The 20216-nt window shown below is 30.0% G+C and overlaps 4 protein-coding genes across 6 annotated transcripts; 1 reads left to right on the top strand and 3 right to left on the bottom strand.

Moving 5' to 3' along the window:
* Nucleotides 1-621: 621 nt before the first annotated feature.
* Nucleotides 622-5865, bottom strand: LOC130676082 (PRKCA-binding protein). Of its 2 annotated transcripts, none has more exons than XM_057482072.1 (4): nucleotides 5704-5865; nucleotides 3777-4095; nucleotides 2992-3187; nucleotides 622-1389 (listed from the first exon to the last, which is right to left on the bottom strand). In XM_057482072.1, exons 1-4 carry the CDS (start codon nucleotides 5742-5744, stop codon nucleotides 716-718), a joined length of 1230 nt encoding a protein of 409 aa, XP_057338055.1. In that variant the 5' UTR covers nucleotides 5745-5865; the 3' UTR covers nucleotides 622-715. The 2 variants fall into 2 exon arrangements, with proteins under 2 accessions (XP_057338055.1, XP_057338056.1); XM_057482073.1 differs by lacking the exon at nucleotides 5704-5865 and adding an exon at nucleotides 4750-5002.
* A 1085-nt stretch (nucleotides 5866-6950) lies between these two features.
* Nucleotides 6951-10641, top strand: LOC130676073 (uncharacterized protein C16orf52 homolog A). 2 transcript variants are annotated; one of them, XM_057482059.1, is made up of 5 exons: nucleotides 6951-7075; nucleotides 7888-8044; nucleotides 8419-8540; nucleotides 10105-10317; nucleotides 10381-10641. In XM_057482059.1, exons 3-5 carry the CDS (start codon nucleotides 8438-8440, stop codon nucleotides 10566-10568), a joined length of 504 nt encoding a protein of 167 aa, XP_057338042.1. In that variant the 5' UTR covers nucleotides 6951-7075; nucleotides 7888-8044; nucleotides 8419-8437; the 3' UTR covers nucleotides 10569-10641. The 2 variants fall into 2 exon arrangements, with proteins under 2 accessions (XP_057338042.1, XP_057338041.1); XM_057482058.1 differs by having other exon boundaries at nucleotides 6961-7125.
* A 548-nt stretch (nucleotides 10642-11189) lies between these two features.
* Nucleotides 11190-13549, bottom strand: LOC130676072 (TM2 domain-containing protein CG10795). The gene is made up of 3 exons (XM_057482056.1): nucleotides 13229-13549; nucleotides 12609-12690; nucleotides 11190-11978 (listed from the first exon to the last, which is right to left on the bottom strand). Exons 1-3 carry the CDS (start codon nucleotides 13419-13421, stop codon nucleotides 11702-11704), a joined length of 552 nt encoding a protein of 183 aa, XP_057338039.1. The 5' UTR covers nucleotides 13422-13549; the 3' UTR covers nucleotides 11190-11701.
* Nucleotides 13550-15638: 2089 nt separating this feature from the next.
* On the bottom strand, nucleotides 15639-18832 carry LOC130675974 (derlin-1). The gene is made up of 2 exons (XM_057481916.1): nucleotides 18233-18832; nucleotides 15639-17106 (listed from the first exon to the last, which is right to left on the bottom strand). Exons 1-2 carry the CDS (start codon nucleotides 18669-18671, stop codon nucleotides 16790-16792), a joined length of 756 nt encoding a protein of 251 aa, XP_057337899.1. The 5' UTR covers nucleotides 18672-18832; the 3' UTR covers nucleotides 15639-16789.
* Nucleotides 18833-20216: the final 1384 nt, after the last annotated feature.

Here is a 20216-nt window from a genome sequence, read left to right on the forward strand (position 1 = left end):
AAATTTTTAAAAAGTGGGGGGCACTGTCTGAAAATAGCCTTAAGGTTTTAAAAAACGCTAAAGGCTCTCTATTTTAGGTTTCCAGTGTTTGTCCGTGAATTAAATTGAATTGAAAATCGGTTACCGTTACCCCTTGAAAAAAATGAGAGAGCTATAGTCTGTTTTCTAGAGACGGGACCGGAAAAATGGTAGAAGAGGGCGTTTGTCTACACTACCACAACTAAACTTTCACTCATACAGCCTTACAACGGACTTTAATTGGCTCTATCCCCATATGACTCACACCTAGACTCACCGATACTTCAAGTCGGAAAAGGGTTAACTGACATCAGGCCCCTCAACCAAATTATTTATTTCAAAAATAACATATTAAGGAATCAAATTTGTTACATCATAATTATTCCTCAATAAATTCTCTATATGATGACATAAGTTTCAACCTATTATAATATACTTTAAAAAGTGTAGTGACGATTGAGTGCGTGAGGTACCCGAAAGAAATCGAGCGTCTGTAGAGCCCACTCAGCGCTTCGCGCTTGAGGTGTGCATCCTTAAGAATTTAAATTATATAAAAAAAAAGAAGTACATGAATGTAAAAACTTAGTAAAACACACTCATGTTCTCAAATTAAGTTTATTATTAACTTATATACTTCAAACAATTCTTACATAATGACATCGGAAAGTATAGTTTCGTATAACTCGTAAAATTAAAATTATGGCAAAGACGTAGTATCTATCATCGGAGCTTCATCGATGACGTTTTCATTCATTTCATCTTTCGAATCCGTCTCACTGTCGAACTCCTGTTCACTTACACTTTGTTCGGATAATTTGTACTGAAATGCGGATCGTGTCAGGTCGACTTCAACTGGAAACAAGTTTGTAGACAATATACTTTGGATTTTAGAATAATACGTAGCGAGACCCGATGCAAATTTTTGGAATTGCCAGACAATATCCTGGACATGTTTGTTGTCTAATAGCTCGAGCTTAATAAGAACATCAGATCTTTGTTTTGCAAACTTTAATCTAGCTTCTTGTCTGCACCTTAAGACTAGTCTGTACTCATAGTTTCCCGTTTCCACTCGGTATAAAGGTTCTTGAAGAGCAATATAACTTTGTTCCTCGTCGTCTAGTTCTTTCACTTTTAAACAGTAAGATAAATACTCGAATTTAGCGTCAGCGTACTTGCTGATTGTTAATCGGGTATCCGGGATTACTTTGTGAAGATAAGTTCCTAAATCATTTAAAATAGGCTTCAACATCTTCAGCATTAATTTTCCGAATTTTTCTATTTGTCGATGCTGCTCTCCGAATTGCCTGAATGCTTCACTTGCACGAGGCTGAGGTTCTTTAACTCCTATCGATACGAAACAATCTCCAAACACTGAAAAAAATACATATATTCTTATTTAGCGCATATTGAAAAAAACTTATTGGTAAGTTTGAAAGTTTCAAACTTTAGTACTCAACGAGGTTTAAATTTGAAAAAAATCGACAAAAAAGTATCGACTAACTATCTTTCTTTATATATGATTCGCAACCCTGGTGGAAATTTTTCGGATTTTTCTCTCAAAAACTCAGTTCTAAACCCTGATTAAGGGGGGGGGGGGGTAGGGTTTTAAAGGCGAAAAAAAAGCATATTTTTGTGATTGTTTCCCGGCGAGATGAGTAATATAATTTCATTAAACTTAATCACATATTATTGTACAACTTTTAAAGAATATCAAAAAAAATTTTCAACGAAAAATATTGATTAATAAGCCGGTGACGTTGAATCTCCGGAGGCGCCTCGAAAAAAAGACGTTCTGCGGTGAACATCATAACTCGTTACCGGATCATCGGAAAAAAAAAATTGATATGCATTTTAAAGTTGATGTATTTCTCGAGGTAACCACGAAGAGTTTTTTTTTTTTTTTTTTTTCGATTTTTTGCAGCACTTGGAAGTGAAAAACGCGATTTTAGCTCAAAAAATCGCGGTTAATTTGTTATTTAAAAATAGAAAAAAATGAAAAACAAAAAAAAACTCTTCGTAGTTACCTGTTGATTTATGTGAAGAAGTAATGTTAAAATTTTCAAAAGGATCGGTTCAGTACATTTTGAGTTATGATGTTCACGGACTTTAAAAATAACGTTTTCGGGAAAATCCATTTAAAGTTTTTTATTCGTGAAAATTTGAAATAAACTATCAATAAAAGAATATGAATTTTCATACTTATATTGAGTTATCAGTTTACATCCTTTGAAAGACACACAGCCGGAGAAAGGAATTCGGAAGAACAAAGAAAATTGCAGCTGATTTCTACTAGAGGTATGTAGGGGCAGATTGGGCAGGTATAAAAATCAGGTATACCGGCCGGTCATTTGAAATGCTGTAACTCCGTTAGTTTTAGTCGGATTGATTTTAAATTTGTACACAATATTCTCGACATATTGTTCATTCAGAAAAAAAATAAAAAAAAAATAATTTTAAAACCCTACCCCCCCTTAAACAACTGAATTCGACCGAATTAAAAATTTTAATTCTGTTATATTCTGTCGAATTCTGCAAAACAGAATTCAACTGAATTGAAAATTTGAATTTGAATTAAAAAGAATGAAACCGATTTAAAAATTTCAAATTCGTTTTAATTCAGTTTAATTCGGATTCAGAACCAGAAATTGGAGAATTATTTTTTAATTAATCAGAATTAAACCGAATAGAATTATTTAAATTCGTTTTAATTTGGACAAATTCTGATTTTCCTGCCGAATTAGACAGAATTCATTTTTAAGTTAGGTACCGAATTAACAGAATTTATCTGAATTAAATAGAATTAAAAATTTAATTCTGTTTAATTCGGTCGAATTCAGTTGTTTAATCAGGGAAGTTCTAAAGATTTTTTCAAAGTTCTAAAGACTTAGTCAGTGTTTTTCAGAGAAAAGTCCGAAAAATTTCCACTAGGGTATAATTAATTTTCAGTTGCACAACTCTAAAATTTGATCATACCTTTGTGAATTTGAATCAGATCAAAAAATGCATGCAACATTGATTTAGCATAAGCTACGAGATCCTTATATAAGCTTTCAGTACGTTGTAAAATAAGAAGTTTCTGCACAAGAGCATCATTACACAGAATCGCTCTTGATAATCCAAGAGCATCGGCTGTTGCATTACCCATACTCTCGACCAATCGATGCTTCACCTATAAATTTTATTAAAATAAATTAAAAGCATGATTACTATACAGTAGAATTCCATTAATTCGGACAGTTAGTCTATGGAGGAGCGGAAATTTGTGGGATTCCCGAGTTAACGGATGCCCCTTCTTCCGGAAAAAGTAAACTGTACGCATGCGCTCTTACATCTACAAGAATGGGTAGGAGACAGCGCAGCTCGTGGTGGGGGTCAAGATTAAGGGGAAGTTCCGAGAAAATGGACTTCGACTGTAATGCTACACGGAAAAAAATGAACTATATAAATTGAGAATGACAAGTAATATAATAATAAAGTGATCAGTAAATACCATCATTCTAAATAGTAATTTTTTCGTTTATGATTCAAACGTGAATAATTACAGGATAAGTATGAAAATTTATTGTCTATGTAAGAAAAATTACTATTTGAACTTTAAAAATCGTAACTGATACTTAGAAAATAGACGACACGTATTATAAAATTTACTATTTGAATGTTAAAATTCCCCATAGTGACAACCGGGTTCCGGGTTATAATTTTAAATAGTAATTTTTAATTTTTTTTTTTTTCGATGTAAAGCTGCAGAGTAAACTTACTTTTTTTAACGCTATATCTAATGTTCGTCCTTGACGAGGATCAGCATGAAGTTTATTATAGTTGATGCTCACTTGATTTTCAGAGGTTTGAATCATTGTTGCAACTTCCTCTTTCGTTTTTCCTTTGACTGATGTTCCATTTACGGAACATAACTCATCTCCGGACTGCAAAGTGCCCTCTAGAGCCGCAGGTGTATTGTCAAATATTTGAACAATATACAAACAAGGGCAATACGGTGATCCACCACCGATACTAATCCCAATTAAATTACTCGCATTTTTTTTAATTATTACATTTCCTGATGTAATAATCATCCCCCTGCAAAATTCCAATGATAATATTGATAATTTTTTCTACATTTACTGCATCAATTCTTTTTTTAAAATTTATTTTCACGAGAGATTTGAAATAAACATAATATTCTTTGATTATAAAATATGAATAGTATTTTTCTATTATCATAAATTTTAGCTGTTTGTAAAATGAGATGACAGGAAGTGGATTTGGTGTGCACAGAAAAAAATAATTTCTGGGCGCAAGAATTTTTTTGTATTATAAATTGAACAAAAAAATTTTCTTGGGACGAGAAAAAATTTATTGACTCAAAAAGTTTTTTCTTGCTTTGAGAAAATTCATTCTCGCCGTAAGAAAATTTCTGTTTTCAATTCATAATGCAAAAAATTTCTTGGGCTGGAAAAAAATTTTCTTGGGACGAGTAAAAAATTCTTGTGCCAAGAAATCCTTATTTTCTGTGTGGGTGCGGTTGCTTGCCAGCTAAAATTATTTGCACACAAATCAGATAAACAAATTAAGCTTTTATTTACATATTGTTACACTTCTTGAAACTAAAACTGCAGCGAACGCGTCTAATTTACTGAATCTACTGAGTAAATGCGTCGTAATTAATTATGCAAAAATACAATAGCCCGCGAACGGGAATTTAATATAAAGTTACGGAATCGAAGATTATACCTCATTGCGTGTGGGTTTTATAAAGTGATGTGTCTTGGGAGACCTAGTCTATTCAATCATCAACTAAAACTTAGATCTAATGTAAATTCACTTAAAATAAAAATAAAAATAAATAAATATCAGATTTAACCCGAGATTTAAAATATTTTTATATCCCGAATTGTAGCGTGTTCTCAACAAACATTTGCTTCAAAAGTCCGAGATATTTACTGGGAAAAATTGAAATTAATAAGCAAATTCAATTGATAGCGACCGCACGATAGTCCAGCGGATATGATGCCCGTCGTGACGCGGTAGATAGCGAAGTTACAGGCTGATGTGAACTACTCGACTACTCGATAGCTGAACAGAAGACATGTAATCGGCTTCTGCTGCATCGGTATTCCCGCGATTTTCTTAGCGGGAAGTTAAAAATTTATTGAAGACCGCGGAACTTCTGAAATGTTAGAAAAAATTTAGAAAAGTTTTTTTTGCCTTTAGTTTTTTTGCAGTCATTCAAATACTATCAATGATAAAAATATTTGAACTCAGGATCTGAAAACGAGAAACCTCAGGCTTCAATTTGCCTTTCTTTTTTTTTTCATCGTTCAGCTTCAGGATTTTAAAAACCTCCTATTTGAATCTCTCAATAGAAGTGCAACCGGGTAATTATTGCACACAAATAAAAGTAAAATAAATTACGTGTAATTTTATTATTTTAAATAATTAATTTTCCATTATAAACATTGACTATTATTTTAATAATAAAATTGTCACGTTATTTATTGATTTTAGTTTATAGTAAAATCGCATTCCTCCGAGTACTCCTGACGTAGCTCGAAAAAATTTTCAATACGTCAACAAATACAAAACATTCAAAAAAAATTTTTTTTCAAGTTCTATTGGCTATCGTCCCATTAGGGTCACGTGCAAAAAAAAACATAATTTTTATTTGAACTAATTTTAATTACTAACATTTTGTCCTCTTCAAACAAAAAGTCGTCGTCGAACTCCATCTCATTATTTTTCTTAGTTATTCAATCACATTAATTTTTATTTGGTTTCATTTGACTAGAAAATAAGATGACGTTTACTCAATTATGTTTATTATGAATTGTTTATTATCGAATTAATTCGATTCGAGTATGTCAGGACCTGCAGTATAGTCGATTCTCGCTAAATTCCCCTTCGATAGATTCTTAACATGACCCACATTGACTACAAGTTGACAGAAGCTAAAGTCAGAATTTGACGTCAAGTTGGCTGTCAAGAAAGATTCCAATAGATTGGCAATGAGTGAGAAATTGCAGTACCAGGCAATAATTTTCACAAGTGTACTTTCAAATTGACAGAAAGTTGCGGGAAAGTTGGCGTCAATTTAGTACAGTTATTTTGTTATGAGTGTGAATGTAGCAGACATCAGACAAATTTAAAATTATAAATTAATAGAGTAAGTAATTAAAAAAATAATATTTATTAAAAATGCACTTATTAATTTTTAATTTTTTAAATTCGCATTTTTCTAAAATTTTATTTTATTAACTTTTTACTCTATTTATTTATAATTTTAAATTTGTCTGATGCCTGGTACCCTAATAGTACAGTTTGAATTAGCAAAAGTTTTCTTTACGAATGTTTCCTCGAATTTTTCGTCAAATTTTCGACAACTTCGGACTTTTCCATTTTTTACGACAATTTGAATGCAACTTGCTATTGAATTTGACGTCAATTTACTACCCGAATTACAATTCAAATTCACTTCAAAAGTTGACTACAAAAAATTGTCGTCAATTTTCAGGCAAATTTTATGTCAATTTATTGTTAATTTTACTTGAAAAATTGTTAAGTATTTTTTTACCGTCAAATTGTAGACATTTTTATGTATAAATTTGCTTACTTTCTCAAATAGTAAGAATGAACTTTACCGTCTTTTTTCCTCGTAAAAAGTCACCTTTAAATTGAAGAAAAATTAACCGCAAATTTTTCTTTCCAACTTTTGCTGTCAAATTGTCTGCAAATTTCAGGCAATTTTAATGTCAACTTACAGTCAATTTCCAGCTAAAGTGGTTCTGAGGGATATTTTCAAATTGACAGAAAATGGCGGGAAAGTTGGCGTCAATTTAAGACAGCATCTTTTTGCAGTCAACATATCGTCAATTTCTGTAAACTTGCAGTCAAGGTAACAATTTAGGGATACAGAAAGTTACTAGAAACTGACACTAGTAACTTAGTGAGTATGGTTTCAAAAACAGAGCTCTTACCTGTTTACAAGACAGTGTTTTTATTTACCATAAATCTAAATATTTCCCAGCTACTTTTTTTAGTTGAATCCTAACATTTTTGACATGTAAATATTATTGTAGATATTCAAAAAAACAATTGATATAAATTTTCATGGTAATTGCGACTGATTGATTCAACATTGATAACATATGATTCTTGAATTAGTAGACAACCAACAATTTTCTTTGATTATATTATTATCTATAATTGTTTTTTTTTTTTACATTATCAATTACTCAATATTTAATTTATTAATTTAATTTGTATTTAAAAATTTTTTTAAATATTCCGCATTTTTTTCTTAGATGTTTTTTTTTCAAACCTACTGTCACACTAGTGTTGCTGCAAGTCAGTAGAGAAACAAAAACTAATATTAATAAAAATAAAAAATGACAGCTAAATTTTTATTGAATTACCGGTTTCAAGTTTTTTATTAATTACAATTAAACAAAAACAATGAAGATAGTAATTTTCAAAAGAGTACTTGTGATGAAAGATACAAAGCAACTAGAAAAAAAATTTGGCTAATTTATTATACGTTTCGAAAGTTTTCGTGGTTCCGAAGATTGACAGGACAATTGACAGCACGATTTCTGGAATTAAAATAATTCATTTTAAATCAATGGAATAATGAATCGATTCAAATTTTTATTAATTACAATTAACAAATCGATTTACTCAATGATGAATGTATATTTATATAGTATTAAAATTGAATCGTTTTGAATCATTTCTAATCGTTTTGAATCGTCTCTTTTGATCAGGGTCACAGTCTTTTTCATAACGTTTTTTTTTTTTCAATCATTATGATTCAAAAATTGTGTTCGTTTTATCAACTATCAAATTATCTTGTAAATGAAACAAATTTTCTTCTAGTTGAGCATATTTGAACGAGTGTAAAATGTTTTTTACGTGAATAAATCAGCTGGGGCCGAGTAAGCGTTAGCAGAACACATCTCATTGCTTCGCAATTGAATTGCGCCAAAAGCATTTATGAATCGAAATCTTGTACTATTATAATTTTTATAAACAAGTAAGTTATTTCATAGTTTTCTCCAAACTTGTTACTCATAAATGCAATATCATGTGATAACTACAACGATAAATAGGGTAGAGGTACCATTTGTGGCCACTGTTCCATTTTTCGACATTTAACCCTTTATTTTAATTAATGAAAAAGTGTAAAATAAAATTTTCATTTTAATAGTGGGATAGAACTATCTTTAAATATATTTAATAAATTCATTATGTTATCGAGTCAACACAAATACAAATTGTTTTATTTAAATTTTTCAAGTGTCTTAAACTGACCCTAACGTCGCCAAAAACGGTACCTCTACCCTATTTTCACCCAAGATATTTTCATATTTATGGTTTGTAATCGCTAACTGAGTGTCATTTTTTTAGGTCCTGGAAAATCAACACTATGGACAAATTAACAGTTATTTCAGGAACATTGTTTCTTGCCGCAGATATATTTGCTATAGCTAGTCTTTCTATGCCAGATTGGATTATTACCGATATAGGCGGTGAGTAATTAGAATACAAATAATTTTATACTCAGGGGGAATTGAACAGGGTCAGGAAAGAACCTTCTCAATGAAAAGTTTATAAATAAATTGAGAAAAACATGGATAGTTCAAACTAGGAGTCGAACCCAGACCATGTCGGTATCGCACACCTTTAAATTAATTTTTTTTTACTATTCAAGCAAATTTTCATTAGTGTAAGCGGAAAGATAATTATTAACAATAACAGATCTCACAAAGATAATAAATTATTAAACATACTCTCTAAATATGAATTAGTGATTTTTCACTAATTTCAAGTGAATATTCACTAATTGTCAATGCTACAATCGTACCACGCAGAATTAGTGAATATTCACTAAATGAATATGTGAATATTGAAATTCACTGATTTGATAAGTGAATATGAGAATCCACTAAATTGAAAAGTGAATATGGGAATCCACTGATTTCATCGGTGAAAAAAAATATTATATTGCGAAAAAAAATATAAGACACTTGTAATTAGATCCGAAATATGATAAATGTATTAAATCATTACTTAGAGGAAGTATACATGTTTTTGATTGATGAAAAAATCCCGGTGACTGCTGGGCTCGAACCTGCATCCTTTCGATTCAAAGTCTTTGATGCTATCTACTGCGCTGACCTACGCATGTGATCGCGTGAGTGTAAATAGTATATTCGTTATCATACCAAACAATAACTGATGAAGAAATAAAAAATCCGTGATGTTAAGATTGACGTACTCTTCATATAAATATATTATTGTTCTGTACTTCTATTTTTTTTCATTTTGAAAGTTTTTTATTAAAATTTTTAAAAATAGCACCATAATTATTTATTACATTTATATCTAGTAAAATATTTAATTATTTGCTAGTTAAAGTTACTAGTGAAATTCTGAAATTCATAAATTAAGAAGTGAATAATAGTTTCACTTGTAGAAATTATGAAAATATCGCTAGTTCAGTAGTGAAAATCACTAATTTGCTAGTGAAAATTATAGTACTAAATTTATTAGCCAGAATTCACTAATTTGTTATTTAAATACACTGATTATGAAGTGAATACTGCTTCACTAACGTAATTAATGAAATTTCCACTAATTCGTGTTTAGAGAGTATTATAATTTATGTTTATTTAGATAAAAACATCATCCGATGTCAAATCGAAAATTATCTTTGTATTGAAATTGTTTTAAGGATATTTATTACTTATTTATGTTTGTAACTGTTAAAATTTTATAAATAAAACTCCTTTTAAAAAAAAAAAAAAAACGAGTGCTCTACCAATTGAGCTATCCGACCCTATACTATATTCTGTTCAATATGATCTATAACTTATTGAGCCTAACCGTCCATAATACACCAATTTTTTAAATATAGTGAAACCTAAACAAAATTAAACTTCTCAATAAAACAATTTATAGATAAATTGAGAAAAATATTTATAGCCCGAACTGGGAATCGAACCCAGACCATGTCGATTACGCGCCGAGTGATCGTCCAGTTGAGCTGCCGCAAACTTTTATCAACTATTAATTATTGTTTTTAAATTTCAGGAGACACTAGACTAGGATTAATGTGGTCATGCATGACTTTATATAACAGACCTCAAGTATGTTATACACCAGATCTACAACCTGAATGGTTAATTGCGCTGGCTTGTATATTTGTGGGATGTATTTTAATAACCGTCACCATAATTTTACTCGTTTGCTCACATTGGGACCGCCATGTGATCCCTTACGCGCGATGGGTTGGATTCACAGCAAGTATGTGTTCTAAATTAGTATCATATAAAGAGTAAATTTTCATTCAAATTTATATTTTTTCAGTGGTTCTATTTTGCTTAGCAGCAGTGATATTCCCAATGGGTTTCCATGTGGATGAGATTGGGGGCCAACCATACCAATTACCCAACTCTCATCAAGTTGGAATTTCTTATATTTTGTTTGTATTAGCATTGTGGATAACGGTAATATCTGAATTATTTGCTGGCAAAGTATGTTTGCCTCACTTCTGATAATTTACTTGTTTTAAATTGTATAAAAATTATTTTTGTTTTCAGTAATAAATAAAATTGTTATATTATGTTACTAATATGCTGCATTGCATGTATTTTGAAATTCAAATGACTGTTTATAAGTATAGTTAAGTCTACAAAAGAATGGGTCTTTCTCCCACAATTTGGTTATGATGCAGTCATGACTGCACCAACGCGCATGCGCAGTAATGCCTTGATTGTAGAAAAATTTTAATGGAAGAAAATCCCATTTTCTTGAGAACTTAACTATAGTTTAATACTAAATCATAACCTTCTATACCTTAATTAGAAAAATCCGTAAAATGGTTGGTCCTGCGGGCCTGCAACATGCGTTAATGCATGTGATTTATTAATGATGACGTTGCAAAAGCGTCTGTATGATCGGCTATGAATATAACGCGACTCGTCATTAAGATAAGGCCTGCGATTTTCATCGTATCTGACTTAAATTTTCTAATCGTTAAGGTAGTGGAGACTGAGCGCACGTTGTAGGCGATTCCCACTTTGGGACCGTGGGTTCGATTTGGTTCGACTTCACCATTAAAGGGTTAAACTGAATTTGATTTCTTCACTACAGTTGATAATAAGTTTAGTAAAAACTCAATAATGAGATTTCCATTCCAAGTAACAAGTATTTTATTTAATAATTTTTTTTTTTTTCAATACAAGTTAGTTTGAATACATCAATTCGCATAAAAATATATTTTTATAATAAAATTCTTCTGATTGTTATGCTGTCCAATGCATTAATTTTCAGTTTATAATTCGAAGTTGAATTATCTTCATTACCCCTGCAATTTTTTAATATTAAATATTTTTTAATATTAATATTTTTAATATTTGTTCGGAATATTGTTTTCTATATAATTTTATTTCATTAATTAGTTATAATTTATTAATATAATTCTAATTTATCTGCAGTCTGGTCGACGTATTCACTCATCCGATCACTATCGTGTCGAAGTTTTTTCAGATAGACATTTTCTTATTAAAAAAATTTTCTACTTCGCAAAAGTTTTTAAGTTTTCAAGCCTCAAACTTATTCCGAAATTCCCGATCACTTGCACAAAATAATTTCCATATTAAATTGTGTAGTTATTAATTTTATCATGTCACCAATCTTGCTGCGGTACTTTATAAGTAAAATTGTCACTAAAAAGAAGATTGATTTCCGCTCCAAAATATGGCATTACGTAGTGTGAACCATCTGCAGGACCAACTATTTGAGTTGATATAAGAATCACGTCGCAGAATTGACCGATAAATAAAAATCCCAAAGTACTTAATTTCAATAATCCCAATGCTGGATATCCAAGATAAAATCGGTCTATCCCGAACATTCCGAGGAATACTGATAGAAGTACCGATGTTTCAAAGGAATATCCATTTCTGTTAACAAAAAACGAAATTAATAGATCACGAAATTTTAGTAAAATTATTACTACTTTTAGACAAGAAAAAAAAATCTTTTCTGCCCTCCGGCCAACGATTTCATGTGATCTGAGACTTTTCTTATTTTACTGCCCTAAGTATGTAATAAACTATTTCTTGACCCTGATCAAGAAAAGTGATTAGAAAAGGTTGTAAAAAAAGTTGAATGTTCAAATTTAAATTAAGTTCTCAATAAAAATTAGTCATCGAAAAGTATTTGGAAATTTTCAATATTCTTGCCTTCGGCTCTGGTAAGCAATCACACACGTGGGTGGGAATGTCCTACTTTCCTCACTTGGTGTGTAATATACTATTTGTTCAGGGTAAAAATTATTATGACGTAAAAATTAGGAAAATTAAAAAAAATTTTAACTAAGAATGAACATTATGCACTATGACGATTGTAAACCGGAAATAAAAAAGTAATTTTCTAAAAAATGTGAAGTCAACCCTGGTGGAAATTTTTCTGAATTTTCTCTGAAAAACTCAGTTCTAAAGTTCTAAAAACTCTTTCAGAGTTATTCAGAGAAAAGTCCGAAAAATTTCCACCAGGGAAGTAGTTTTCTAATAAAAAATTTAGCATCTTACGTCCATTTGCAGGGGATTTCCTTTTTGAAAGTATTATTCAAAGTTTCCAAACATATTAAACCATCCGCTGCTAAACAGTCAACTAAAACAAAAAAAATTATAATGATTTATGTACAGATGTCCATTTAATTGTTCCAATTTAATCTTGCTGAGCTCAACAATATTAGTATTTGCAAATTTTTGAGCTCTTCGAGCTCTCAAAACGACTATTCTTTACTTGGACTAGAAAAAAATACGTTTTGCGAAAAAGAGAAACTTTTTATGATACTGAAGTTAGCAGACGTCTAATAATTTTTGGACTTTTTTTTAGACGATAAACCATAAAAAAAAAATATTTGAAAAAATTGCACCTGTAGTTATTTAAATTTTCTACATGTGCATATTTTTATTTTATTTTTTTGCAATTGATTTGTTGAGAAACAAAAATTCAAAAATTTTTAAATGTCTGCTAACTTTAGGATCATAAATTTTTTTGTTCTATGATATCTTCGATAGAAATCGACCGATTATCGTTTCAGTGACAAGTGCGTTAGAAAATCTTGTAAATTAATTCAAAAAATATTTTATATTGTTATAATACTTGGCTATAAATTTATATGAATTATTTTACATAGAATTACCTTTAGCTTTATTTTTTTTAGTACATCCTCGAATTTGTTGAGTGCTCCTGTCAATAATATCGTACTTTGGATGCGGGCAAATGTACTGGCCTATTCGCAGGTTACTACAATCAACTTTATAATCATATTCTGTTCCGTGAATATTGATCGCGAGTACGTTTATGATAATTATTACGAGCAGGTAATAAGACATTATTCTTTCATTGCAAACATGGAAAATTTAAATTATCGTTGACGAAAACATTATTTTTTTAAATTTCAATACATAACCAAGAATGACGAATTGCAGAAGCTCCTCAGAGCCACAGTAACCTGACTAGAGATGTACACTCGTCACGTGACGAGTAATATTACTGACTTTTGACCGTCAAAAAATCACAAATTACTGCTGTCTTGCAGAAAAAATTTGAATTTCACACTAAAAAAAAAATTTAGTGGGTAATTGCTGGAACAATAAGAGCCCAGGCGACACAAAAAAAATTGCTGACTTTTTGTTAAATTTAATGATACTGAAGTTAGCAGACGTCTAATAATTTTTTGATTTTTTTTTAGACGATAAAACAAAAAAAAATATTTCAAAAAATTGCACCTGTAGTTTTTTAAATTTTCTACATGTGCATATTTTTATTTTATTTTTTTGCAATTGATTTGTTAAAATACGAAAATTCAAAAATTTTTAAATGTCTGCTAACTTCAGGATCATTAAATTTAAGGCAACAATTTGATGATACTGAAGTTAGCCGACGTCTAATAATTTTTGGATTTTTTTTTAGACGATAAAACAAAAAAAAAATATTTCAAAAAATTGCACCTGTAGTTTTTTAAATTTTCTACATGTGCATATTTTTATTTTATTTTTTTGCAATTGATTTGTTAAAATACGAAAATTCAAAAATTTTTAAATGTCTGCTAACTTCAGGATCATTAAATTTAAGGCAACAATTTGATGATACTGAAGTTAGCCGACGTCTAATAATTTTTGGATTTTTTTTTAGACGATAAAACAAAAAAAAAATATTTCAAAAAATTACACCTGTAGTTTTTTAAATTTTCTACATGTGCATATTTTTATTTTATTTTTTTGCAATTGATTTGTTAAAATACGAAAATTCAAAAATTTTTAAATGTCTGCTAACTTCAGGATCATTAAATTTAAGGCAACAATTTGACCATACTGAAGTTAGCCGACGTCTAATAATTTTTGGATTTTTATTAAGCGAGAAATTATAAAAAAAAAAATATTTGAAAAAATTGCACTTAGTCTTTTAAATTTTCTACATGTGCATATTTTTAGTTTTTTCTTTTTCTTCAAATTTAACTGGTAAAAAAAAATCAAAAAATGTTTAACAATTTATTTTTGTGCCGCCCGGAAGATCGTTTAGTATTGAATTGTTCAAATATTAATAATTCCAAAAAATTATTTTTGATTTTTAATTATCATTAGTGTTGTATGAAATTTATCATAAGAACTAGAAGTTGACTGTTTCAATTCAATTAATTTATGATACTGAAGTTAGCCGACGTTTAATAATTTTTAGATTTTTTTTTCTACGAATAAATTAAAAAAAAAATCTAAACCAAAAATATGCACATGTAAAAAATTTAAAAAACCATAAGTGCAATTTTTTGAAGTATACGTTTTTTTTAAATTTATCATTTTTAAAAAAATTCAAAAATTATTGGACATCTGCTAATTCCAGTGCCATGTTAATTTTACAGATAACAATTGTGACCGTTATTTTCACAGACATATTAGAAAAAATTTTTTAATGTCGAATTGAAGAGACATCTGTTCAGCAAAATTTGAATTCGATTTGCTCGAAATTTACTGCGATGATGAGACGCCAAAATGAAAGTGACCCTGATAGTCAAGCTGACGGGAAGTAAACGACGACCTACTGCTGCAACTTGTCGCTAAGTTGAATGCAAAAATTCACAACTAGATGCCAACGTGCTCAAAAAGTTGCTGTCAAAGTTGACATTCCATTAGTTGACGGAAAGTTGCCTTCAATTTTCTCAAAAAGTTGGTAACAACTTGTAGTCAACAGTTATAAAGGCTCCAGTTGCTGTTAATTTGATCGCAACTAATTGACACCAATTTTCTGACCAGAAAATTTTGCCATCTACTCTTCTATTCTTTCCCTCTCCTCCCTGATTAAAAAAAGCGATTTAAAACGATTCGAAATAAAAAATTTTAAATACTTTTTAATGCTTTTGTATTCAAAAGCATTAAAAAGTATTTAAAATTTTTTATTTCGAATCGTTTTAAATCGCTTTTTTTAATCAGGGCTGATAATTAATTAGTTTACTTGGAATACTTAAATATGCGCGCATTTAACTTCCACTTTAAATTTATATATTAACATCTTATAAATAATTAGTCGATAATTTAAATAAATAAATCGTCATAGTCCATTCTTATCAATTTATTTACATTCAAAAAAACAAATGAAAATTAACAGATAAATGAATTATATTAAATTCAGAGAAATATAATTACAGATCGTGTGGTCTTGGAACGTTTCTTGTCACCCGATACCCAAATCTTAAGTTAAAATTATGAACATGTCCTTGTTCTAATTTAACAAGAAATATATGAATACATATGAACAAATGCATATTCTATTGCCAAATGAATAAAGAAATATATATTAAATAAATGTTACTTATAACTGAAAATAATGTTACGTAAACTTAACTATATTGTTAATATATACGTAATATCCAGTAACTTATACTCAGTAAATCATTTGCATATGAAATTCGCGATGAGCGGATAACATTTAAGATCGCGAAATTAAATAAGTCATAATAATCGATGACTAGACACACCAGGGGTCTGTAGATATCTTCCCTGATTAAAAACTCCGATTAAATCCGATTGAAACTCAATCGGAAACAAAAATTCAATCAGAATTGCTCGGGAGTGTTCCAAATATCCAATTAAATTTCAATCAGATTTAATCAGAAAATAATAAATTTTTTTTCGATTATTTTTCAATTGAATCCGATTAAATCCAATAGAAATTTTTTAATTAGAATCAACCAGAACATAATAATTTTTTTGCCGATGAACTTTCCGATTTCTGATTAACTTTCAATCGGATTTGTTTGGAACTTTCCGATTAGAATTTTCCAATCGGATTCAATCGGAGTTTTTAATCAGAGTTAACAAAATGAAACCTGGACAGTAAAAACATTCATAGCAGTAATCGTTCTTATAAAAAAATGGATTAAAATCTGATCCAGGCTAAAAAAAGATAACAAATTTCGAATCTGAAAAGTATTCAAAAATACACAACCGATCGTTCGATTTAGTAATTTTCCATTTCTCCATTTAGTTGTATTCTATTTTATTATTTTTTGATATTTAACAATAATGAATAATAATTTATTTATAGACAGCGATACAGCAAAACATGAAAAAATCCTGTTTTGAACGATAGAAGTTACAAAATACTGCTTCGAAACTCTATCATATGGAATTAAATTTGATACGTAAAATATCATATAAACATAGAAAATTTTCTTTGATTACAACTAATTATTCACAATTTTTAATTACTGACCCAACACCTGACCTCGACCCCAATTATGACCACCGAATATATTTGAACCGAACTGTGGTTGAGTTCGACTTTCTACATTTGCACGAGAAAATCCCCCTATATTTGTCCTCTGTACCGGGAAATAGTATTCTAAAAATTTCGGTGTTCTTAATAATTCAGGACCATCGTACTCTTGGGGGTATTTGAACTTCAAAAAGAAGTAGAGGTTTCCTACTAAAATTCCTATGAGCTCCAATACGCCATTTCCGGACAGTATCAAGTTGAATGCACATAAAACCCAAGGTAAGTACATGGCTTTGAACTTCGTGCCTGAAAAATATAATTCATTAGATGAATAAGTATTAGAGGAAATGAGTATCCTGATTGAAAACTCCGATTAAATCCGATTGAATCTGATGGAAACTTAATTGGATTTCTATCAGAAGCAATCATTTAGTTAGAATTTCTTGGAGGCGCTCCAAGTATTCAATTATACTTCAATCGGATCTAATAAAAAAACATGTAATTTATTTTCCGATTAAATCTGATGAAATTTTCCAATTAGAGTGAATCGGAAAATCATAATTTTGTTTTTTCCGATTAACTTTCTGACGTTTGATTGACTTTCAATCGGATTCATTCGGGACTTTCCGATTAAACCCGATTAGAATTTTCCAATCGGATTTAATCGGAGTTTTTAATCAGAGTGAATTCAATTGAAAGTTAATCAAAAGTCGGAAAGTTAATCGAAAAAAAAATTATTATTTTCCGATTCACTCTGATTGAAAAATTTCAATTGGATTTAATCGGAAAATGAAATATATTTTTTTCCGATTACATCTGATTGAAACTCAATCGGATTTTTATCAGACTCAATTGGAAACAAAAATTCAATTAGAATTTTTCTGGGGGTTCCAAGTATTCGATTGAACTTCAATCGGATCTAATCAGAAAAAAATATACTTCATTTTCCGATTAAATCCAATTGAAATTTTTCAATCGGACTTAATCGGAAAATGAAATCTTTATTTTTTCCGATTTTTGATTAACTTTCAATTGAATTCACTCTGATTAAAAACTCCAATTAAATCCGATTGGAAAAATTCAAATCAGGTTTAATTGGAAATTTCCAATTGACTCTCAATCAGTTTTAATCGGAAAGTTCCAAATGAATCCGATTAAAAGTCAATCAAAAGTCAGAAAGTTAATCGGAAAAAACAAAATTATAATTTTCCGATTCACTCTAATTGGAAAATTTAATCGGATTTAATCGGAAAATAAATTACATTTTTTTTATTAAATCTGATTGAAGTATAATCGGATACTTGGAGCGCTTCCAAGAAATTCTGATTAAATTTTTCTCTCTGATAGAAATCCAATTAAGATTCCATCAGATTTAATCGGAGTTTATAATCAGGGTAAATTCTCATCCAATTTGAAAAAAAAAAATATTTACCAAACCAAAAGCTGACGATGACATCCTGGTTAAGTTGACACCAAATATACAAAACACTGATCACCATTGGATCCATCAGCAAAGGAACATTTAAAATCAAGCCAATCACAACGCAACACATCCAGTTGAAGATAAGCATGAAAAAATAATCAGCAGGACGTCCAATAAATTCCTCTTGTTCGAGTTTCAGTGAATACCGATAAAGAAAAAAGCAGTTTATCATGAAATGAAATCCAGTGCCTTGAGTCAACGGGTACCAGAGCAAACTTGTTATGGTTCTCCAAATTTCAAATTTATGAATTAAACTGTCATAGTGTAAAATCAACCATTCCGGAGAAATAATTCCAAACCTTCCAATAAGTGATAGGCCAATAGTCGAGAGTAACCAATATCTCGTAAAAATAGGCAATGAATTTATCCAGTCTCGAAAATCAGACATTTTGGTTAATAATTTAAAATAACGTTGTCAATATACTTATCAAATACGTAATCAACTATTCATTTCTATGCGCTTCGACTGTTTCTACCAAGTGCTTTTAATTTAGAAATTCAGAGAACTTTCCGTGTGCGTATCATCAACGTAACTGCAACTAAAAGCTAAGCGGCTGACATCTAGCGCTTGAATTTGGAATAGGTCATTGTACGGTCGGGTCTAAAAAAAGAGTTACAATGGCTGAGCTTTTAAAATCTTGCAACTATAACCTCTAAGGCTGGGCCATATCTAACGAAATCTCGAATTTAAGAATTCTAATTATTTATTAAATAATTATCACGACAGCAATTTTCTTAGCTTTCGACTAAAAGCACAAGAATTTCCTCGGAAGATTTTCATCTTTTGCTTTTAGTCGGTCGGAATTTTTGCTCAATTTAGAGGTAAATTTTTACGATAAAAAAAGTCGCCCTGGTGGAAATTTTTGAGAATTTTCTCTGAAAAAGTCTTCAGAACTTTGAAAAAGTCATTAGAACTTTGGAACTGAATTTTTCAGAGGAAATTCCCAAAAATTTCCACCAGGGCGGTAATGTTCATTCTTACTATTTCAGAAGGTACCCTAATAACACAGTTTGCTTTAGCAAAAGTTTCCTTTAATTTTTTGTCAAACTTACGTCAACTTCGGAATTTTCCGTTTTTTACGACAATTTGTATGCCTTGCTATTCAATAAGACGTAGATTTACTACAAAAGTTGACTAGAAAAAAGTTGTCAATTTTTAGGCAAATTTTATATCAATTTAGTGTTAATTTGACTTGAAAAATTGTTAAGTATTTTTTTACTGTCAAATTGTCGACAAATTGTAGACAATTTTATGAATAAAATTGCTTACCTTTTGAAAGGTAAGAAAGTACATTACTGAATTTTTTTTATCGTAAAAAGTTACCTCTAAATTGAAGAAAAATTAACGCAAATTTTTCTTTTCAACTTTTGCTGTCAAATTGTAGGCAAATTCAGGCAGTAGATTTCAGGTAATTTCAACATCAAATTACTGTAAATTTCGAGCTAGTGGCTATTAGGGTACGCAAATTGATACATAAAAACGTCTATAAGATGACGGTAAAAAAATAGTTGACAATTTTTCAAGTCAACCCTGGTGAAAATTTTTCAGACTTCTGTCTGAAAAACTCAGTTCTAGAGTTCTAAAGACTTTTTCAGAGTTCTAAAGACTTTTTCGGACAAAGGTCCGAAAAATTTTCACCAGGGAATTTACAATAAATTGACATCAAAATTTGCCTGAAAATTGACGACAACTTATTTCTAGTCAACTTTTGAAGTGAATTTGCATTCTAATTCAGGAAGTAAATTTACGTGAAGTAGAGAGAGTTGCATCCAAATTGTCGTAAAAAACGGAAAAGTCCAAAGTTGACGGAGATTTCACGAAAAATTCAAGGGAATTTTTGTAAGTAAACTTTTGCTAAAGCAAACTGTACCATTAGGGTTACTTCATCTAGTAGTTATAGCTCCATCTACCTCAATAACTACTTTGACTACA

This window comes from Microplitis mediator, chromosome 10 (genome assembly GCF_029852145.1).
Source record: "Microplitis mediator isolate UGA2020A chromosome 10, iyMicMedi2.1, whole genome shotgun sequence".
Lineage (NCBI taxonomy): Eukaryota > Metazoa > Arthropoda > Insecta > Hymenoptera > Braconidae > Microplitis > Microplitis mediator.